Below are 7,975 nucleotides of genomic sequence, written 5' to 3' on the forward strand. Positions count from 1 at the left end.
GGGTCCCCTCCCAGAACTCCTGGGTCCCTTGGGGTATTCCTGGGTCCCCTGGGGCACTCCGGGGTCCCTTGGGGCACTCCGGGGTCCCTCCCGAACTCCTGGGTCCCTTGGGGTATTCCTGGGTCCCCTGGGGCACTCCCTGGGTCCCTTGGGGAACTCCTGGGTCCCCTGGGGTATTCCTGGGTCCCCTGGGGCACTCCAGGGTCCCTCCTGAACTCCTGGGTCCCCTGGGGCACTCCAGGGTCCCTCCCGAACTCCTGGGTCCCCTGGGGCACTCCTGGGTCCCTTGGGGAACTCCTGGGTCCCTTGGGGTATTCCTGGGTCCCCTGGGGCACTCCGGGGTCCCTTACCGTGGGGAAGTGCAGGATGAAGGGCAGGAAGACCAGTGGGAGGAGCCTCAGCAGCTGCCGCGTTGGCCCCGCCCCCGGGCTGGCCACGCCCACCTCCGCCCCCGCCTGCGGATACAGAGCGACCCATAGACACCTATAGACACCCCATAGGCACCTATAGACACCCCATAGACACCCCATAGAGACCTATAGAGACCCCATAGAGACCTATAGACACCTATAGAGACCTATAGACACCTATAGAGACCTGCAGACACCCATAGACACCCCATAGAGACCTATAGACACCTATAGACACTCCATAGACCCCCATAGGGTCCATAGACACCCCATAGACACCCCATAGTGACCTATAGAGACCCCACAGACATCCCATATACACCTATAGAGACCTATAGAGACCCACAGACCCCACAGACACCCCATAGTGACCCCATAGTGACCCCATAAATACCCCATAGACCCCCCATAGAGACCCACACACCCCATAGAGACCCCATTGGACCCATAGAGACTCTATAGGTCCCATTGACCCCATTGTCCCCATTGACCCCATTGACCCCCATTGACCCCATTGACCCCATTGATCCCATTGACCCCCATTGACCCCCATTGCCCCCCATTGCCCCCCATTGCCCCCATTGATCCCATTGACTCCCATTGACCCCCATTGACTCCCATTGACTCCCATTGACCCCCATTGACTCCCATTGACTCCCATTGACCCCATTGACTCCCACTGACCCCCATTGACCCCCATTGACCCCCATTGACCCCCATTGACCCCATTGATCCCATTGATCCCCATTGACCCCCATTGACCCCCATTGACTCCCATTGACTCCCATTGACCCCCATTGACTCCCATTGACCCCATTGACCCCATTGACTCCCATTGACCCCATTGACCCCCATTGACTCCCATTGACTCCCATTGACTCCCATTGACCCCCATTGACCCCCATTGACTCCCATTGACCCCCATTGATCCCATTGACCCCATTGATCCCATTGACCCCCATTGACCCCCATTGATCCCATTGATCCCCATTGACCCCCATTGATCCCCATTGACCCCCATTGACTCCCATTGACTCCATTGATCCCCATTGACCCCCATTGACCCCCATTGACCCCCCATTGACTCCCATTGACTCCCATTGACCCCCATTGACCCATTGACTCCCATTGACCCCCATTGACCCCCATTCTGATCCCCATTGACTCCCATTGACCCCCATTGACCCCCATTGATCCCATTGACCCCCATTGACCCCATTGACCCCCATTCACTCCCATTGACCCCATTGACCCCATTGCCCCCATTGCCCCCCCCGCCCCCCCGCCCCCCCCTCACCTCCAGCACCATCCAGGTGCTCGCCGTGACCACCACGGGCAGCACGTAGAGCGGGTCGGGCGCCGTCAGGTCGGGGACCCACCCCCAGCCCCCCGAGCGCAGCCCGGGCAGCGGCGCGGCCGCCATGGCCCGCAGCGCCAGGAAGAACGACACGAACAGCGGCGTCTGCGGACGGGGCACTCCTGGGTCCCTCCCGGACGCCTGGGTCCCTCCCCCAAGCCTCAAGTCCCTCCCGGACTCCTGGGGCCCTCCACGAAGGTTTGGGGCCCTTGGGGCACTCCTGGGTCCCTCCTGAACTCCTGGGTCCCTCCCAAACTCCTGGGTGCATTGGGGTACTCCTGGGTCCCTCCTGAACTCCTGGGTCCCCTGGGGCACTCCTGGGTCCCTCCCGAACTCCTGGGTCCATTGGGGCACTCCTGGGTCCCTCCTGAACTCCTGGATCCATTGGGGCACTCCTGGGTCCCTCCTGAACTCCTGGGTCCCTCCCGAACTCCTGGGTCCCTTGGGGCATTCCTGGGTCCCTCCTGAACTCCTGGGTCCCCTGGGGCACTCCTGGGTCCCTCCCGAACTCCTGGGTCCATTGGGGCACTCCTGGGTCCCTTCCCGAACTCCTGGGTCCCTTGGGGCACTCCTGGGTCCCTGGGGCACTCCTGGGTCCCTTGGGGCACTCCTGGGTCCCTCACCTGCACCAGCGGCACCAGGAAGCCCCTCAGCGGGTTGACGTCGTGCTTCTTCTGATAGGCCACCAGCTCCGAGTACGCCCGGGCCACTTCCGGAAAGGGCAGGGCTTTAGGAGGCCACGCCTCCACAGGCCACACCCCTCCCGTAGACCACACCCATCCCATAAGCCACGCCCACTCCCATAAACCGCTATTAGCATCTAACTGTAAATTGGCCACTGGCCCTTTAAGGGTCTAATAGCAGGGTTAAGCCCCGCCCCCTCCCACTTAGCCACCTTTCCCTCACCCCGCCCCTCGTTCTAAGCCCCGCCCCCACTCTAAGCCACGCCCACTCCTTCTCGCCCATTTAAAGCCACACCCACCCCCCGGTCCAAGCCCCGCCCCCTCGCTGCCCCACCCCCTCACCACCCCGCCCCCACTCTAAGCCCCGCCCCCGACGCCCCACCCCCGCTGTAAGCCCCACCCCTCGCTCTAAGCCCCGCCCAGTCCTCGTTCCCCATTTAAATCCCCAGTGCCCCAGCACCTCTCCCAGCCCCGCCCCTGCGGCCCCGCCCCCCGTCCCGAGCCCCGCCCCCTCGCTGCCCCGCCCCACTCTACGCCCCGCCCCTCGGTCTAAGCCCCGCCCACTCCTCCTCCCCCATGTAAATCCCCAGCACCTCTCCCAGCCCGCACCCCATCCCAAGCCCCGCCCCCGCGGCCCCGCCCCCCCGCCCCCACTCCAAGCCCCGCCCCCTCTAAGCCCCGCCCACTCCTCCTCCCCATGTAAAGCCCCAGTGCCGCCAGCACCTCTCCCAGCCCGCCCCCCACCCCAAGCCCCGCCCCCCCGCGGCCCCGCCCCCAGCCCGCCCCCTCTAAGCCCCGCCCACTCCTCCTCCCCCATGTAAATCCCCAGTGCCCCAGCACCTCTCCCAGCCCCGCCCCCCACCCCAAGCCCCGCCCCCTCTAAGCCCCGCCCACTCCTCCTCCCCCATTTAAATCCCCAGTGCCCCAGCACCTCTCCCAGCCCGCCCCCCGTCCCAAGCCCCGCCCCGCGCGGCCCCGCCCCCTCTAAGCCCCGCCCACTCCTCCTCCCCCATTTAAAGGCCCAGTGCCCCAGCACCTCTCCCAGCCCGCCCCCCACCCCAAGCCCCGCCCCTCTAAGCCCCGCCCACTCCTCCTCCCCCATTTAAAGGCCCAGTGCCCAGCACCTCTCCCAGCCCGCCCCCCACCCCAAGCCCCGCCCCTCTAAGCCCCGCCCACTCCTCCTCCCCCATTTAAAGGCCCAGTGCCCCAGCACCTCTCCCAGCCCGCCCCCCGTCCCAAGCCCCGCCCCCCGTCCCAAGCCCCGCCCCCGCTCCCACCCCAAGCCCCGCCCCCTCTAAGCCCCGCCCACTCCTCCTCCCCCATGTAAAGCCCCAGCACCTCTCCCAGCCCGCCCCCCGTCCCAGGCCCCGCCCCCGCGGCCCCGCCCCGCCCCGCCCCCGGCCCCGCCCACCGTGCAGCTGGTCCCCGTGGGCCCGCGCGTGCTGCAGGCGCTGGCCCAGCTGCTGCAGGCGGGGCAGGTGCCGGGCCAGGCGCGCCGCCTCGCGCTGCCCGCGCAGCACCAGCGGCAGCAGCAGGAGGCGCGCGCACAGCGTGCCTGCCGACGAGGGACAGTGAGGGCACTGGGGGGACGGGGGGGGGATATGGGGACATGGGGGGATATGGGGGACATGGGGGGATATGGGGACATGGGGACATGGGGGACATGGGGACATGGGGGGGACATGGGGACATGGGGGGATATGGGGACATGGGGGGATATGGGGACATGGGGGCAATAGGGACAATGGGGGGATTTGGGACATTGGGGACATGGGGGGACATGGGGGGACATGGGGGGACATGGGGGGACATGGGGGGACATGGGGGGACATGGGGGGATATGGGGGGATATGAGGGACAATGGGGGGATATGGGGACAATGGGGGGATATGGGGGGATATGGGGGACATGGGGGGATTGGGGACATGGGGGGATATGGGGACATGGGGGGATATGGGGACAATGGGGGGATATGGGGACATGGGGGGATATGGGGACATGGGGGGATATGGGGGACATGGGGGGATATGGGGGACATGGGGACAGCAGGGGACATGGGGGGACATGGGTGGATATGGGGACATGGAGGCAATAGGGACAATGGGGGGATTGGGGACATTGGGGGGATATGGGGACAATGGGGGGATATGGGGGGATTGGGGGGACATGGGGGGATATGGGGGGACATGGGGGGGTGGGTGCAATGGGGGCAATGGGGGGATATGGGGACATGGGGGCAATGGGGGGATATGGGGACAATGGGGGAAATGGGGATATAGGGCGATATGGGAACATTGGGGACATTGGGGACAATGAGGGCATATGGGGATATTGGGGACACTGGGGGCCATGGGGTCAGTGGGGGCAATGGGGACATTGGGGGGGCTCAGGAGAGTCTCTATGGTCCCCATTGGTCTCTATTGGGACCTGTGGACTCCCCAGGGTCCTAAAACCCGCCCTCCCTATGGGTCTCTAGGGGTCCCTATGGGGCTCTATGACTCTCTATGGGTCAGTCTATGGTCCCCATTGGTCTCTATTGTGACCTGCGGACTCCCCAGGGTCCTAAAACCCGCCCTCCCTATGGGTCCCTATGGGTCCCTATATCCTCTATGGGTCCCCAGGACTCTCTATGGGGCTCTATGGGTCACTCTATGGGTCCCTATGGGTCACTCTATGGGTCCCTATGGGTCCCCATTGGTCTCTATTGAGACCTACAGACTCCCCAGGGTCCTAAAACCCGCCCTCCCTATGGCTCCCTATGGCTCCCTATGGCTCCTTATGGCTCTCTATGGGTCCCTACATCCTCTATGGGTCCCCAGGACTCTCTATGGGGCTCTATGGGTCCTTATGGGTCACTCTATGGGTCCCTATGGGTCACTCTATGGGTCCCTATGGGTCCCCATTGGTCTCTATTGGGACATACAGATTCCACAGGGTGCTAAAACCCGCCCTCCCTATGGGTCCCTATGGGTCCCTATGGGTCCCCAGGGCTCTCTATGGGGCTCTACGGGTCCCTATGGGTCACTGTATGGGTCCCTATGGGTCCCCAATGGTCTCTATTGTGACCTGCGGACTCCCCAGGGTCCTAAAACCCGCCCCTCCCTATGGCTCCTTATGGGTCCCTATGGGTCCCTATGGGTCCCCAGGGCTCTCTATGGGTCCCTATGGGTCACTCTATGGGTCCCCATTGCTCTCTATTGAGACCTGTGGACTCCCCAGGGTCCTAAAACCCACCCTCCCTATGGGTCACTCTATGGGTCCCTATGGGTCCCTACATCCTCTATGGGTCCCCAGGGCTCTCTATGGGTCCCTATGGGTCACTCTATGGGTCGCTATGGGTCCCTATGGGTCACTCTATGGGTCCCCATTGGTCTCTATTGGGACCTGTGGACTCCCCAGGGTCCTAAAACCCGCCCTCCCCATAGATCCCTATGGTCTCTACAGCCCCTATGGGGCCGGCTATGGGCAGACCCCACACTTGTGGGTCAGGGGGATGAAGGGGGGCGCATGGGACACCCGTGGCTTAGCAGGAGCCCCAAAACAGCCCGAATTCAACCCAAAAGGCACCTGTGGCGATGGCGCCCCACCAGGGCAGCCCCACGTCCATGTGCAGGAACTGCAGAAAGTTCTGGATCAGCCCCACGGGCGTGTGGGCGCCCAGCCCCACGTCCTCCAGCAGCACCCGGCCCCACACTTGGGGGGCAGGGGGGCTGCGCCGCCGCCAGGAGCTCCGGACCCATAGCGGAGGGGTCCGGCCCCATAGGTGACGGGTCCGGCCCCATAGGTGACGAATCCGGCCCCATAGGTGGGGGGTGTGGAGGGGGACATGGGGGGGGGTCGGACCCACACTTGGGGGGCTCAGCCCCACGGAGGCAATGGGCTGGAAGAGAGGGAGACGGGTTATAGGGGGCTGCCCCATAGATGGTAATGGTGACCCATGGATCCACCCCATAGGTCCCAATGGTGCCCCAATTCCACCCCATAGACCCCAATTCTGCCCCATAGACCCAATTCTGCCCCATATATCCGCCCATAGGCCCCATGCTGCCCCATATATCCGCCCATAGGCCCCATGCTGCCCCATAGACCCCAATCCTGCCCCATAGATCCCCCCATAGATCCCCCATAGACCCCAATGCTGCCCCACAGATCCCCCATAGACCCCAATGGTGCCCTATAGACCCCAATTCTGCCCCATAGATCCCCCATAGACCCCAATGATGCCCCATAGATCCCCCCATAGACCCCAATGATGCCCCATAGATCCCCCCATAGACCCCAATGATGCCCCATAGATCCCCCCATAGACCCCAATGGTGTCCTATAGACCCCAATACTGCCCCATAGATCCCAATACTGCCCCATAGATCCCCATAGACCCAAATCCTGCCCCATAGATCCCCCCACAGACCCCAATACTGCCCCATAGACCCCCCATAGACCCCAATGCTGCCCCATAGACCCCAATGCTGCCCCATAGACCCCAATGCTGCCCCATAGATCCCCCATAGACCTCAATGCTGCCCCATAGACCCCAATGCTGCCCCACAGACCCCAATTCTGCCCCATAGATCCCCCCATAGACCCCAATGATGCCCCATAGACCCCAATGCTGCCCCATAGACCCCCCATAGACTCCAATGCTGCCCCATAGACCCCAATGCTGCCCCATAGACCCCCCATAGACCCCAATGCTGCCCCATAGACCCCAATGCTGCCCCATAGATCCCCCATAGGCCCCAATTCTGCCCCATAGACCCCAATCCTGCCCCATAGACCCCAATCCTGCCCCATAGACCCCCATAGACCCAAATCCTGCCCCATAGATCCCCCCACAGACCCCAATACTGACCCATAGATCCCCATAGACCCCAATCCTGCCCCATAGACCCCAATCCTGCCCCACAGACCCCCCATAGACCCCAATTCTGCCCCATAGACCCCAATGGTGCCCCATAGATCCCCCCATAGACCCCAATGCTGCCCCATAGATCCCCCCATAGACCCCCCATAGGCCCCAATGGTGCACCATAGACCCCAATGATGCCCCATAGATCCCCCATAGACCCCAATTCTGCCCCATAGATCCCCCATAGACCCCAATGCTGCCCCATAGACCCCAATTAACAACTAACTCTTAATTAACCCCATTGACCTGCTCGCCGCCGCTTGCCAATCCCCTAATTAGAAGCGCTTGGAGCCCCCGTTCGGCTCCTCCAGGGCCAGGGGGTCCCCGAAGCGCCTGCGGAGCGACACTGCGTCAAATCAAGGCGTTAATTAGTCCAATTAGCGCTAATTAGCGTTAATTAGCGGCCTCACCTGAGCGCGAAGCGGCCGCAGCCGCAACACCGCCGCCATCATGGCGGCCTGAGGGGAAGGAAGAAGCCGAAAGGGCGTGGCTTAGCCCCCTAAAGCGGCTCTCCCATTGGTCCGCTGACCGGCGTGTGGGCGTGCGCACTGACGCTCAAACCGAGTGAGGGCAGCCCGCTTGTGGGCCAGGCTACGCGCCTCGTTTTCCCCCGCTC

General features: G+C 63.3%; 1 protein-coding gene across 1 annotated transcript; it reads right to left on the reverse strand.

Moving 5' to 3' along the window:
* Positions 1-11: 11 nt before the first annotated feature.
* Positions 12-7,920, reverse strand: OXA1L (OXA1L mitochondrial inner membrane protein; the record flags this gene model as incomplete). Its single annotated transcript, XM_065044311.1, has 7 exons — positions 7,770-7,920; positions 7,606-7,692; positions 6,018-6,330; positions 3,862-4,005; positions 2,391-2,476; positions 1,708-1,872; positions 12-455 (listed from the first exon to the last, which is right to left on the reverse strand). Coding segments are annotated over exons 1-7 (1,281 nt in total), but the record flags the coding sequence as incomplete, so codon positions are not given.
* Positions 7,921-7,975: the final 55 nt, after the last annotated feature.

Source organism: Columba livia, chromosome 36 (genome assembly GCF_036013475.1).
Source record: "Columba livia isolate bColLiv1 breed racing homer chromosome 36, bColLiv1.pat.W.v2, whole genome shotgun sequence".
Classification (NCBI taxonomy): domain Eukaryota; kingdom Metazoa; phylum Chordata; class Aves; order Columbiformes; family Columbidae; genus Columba; species Columba livia.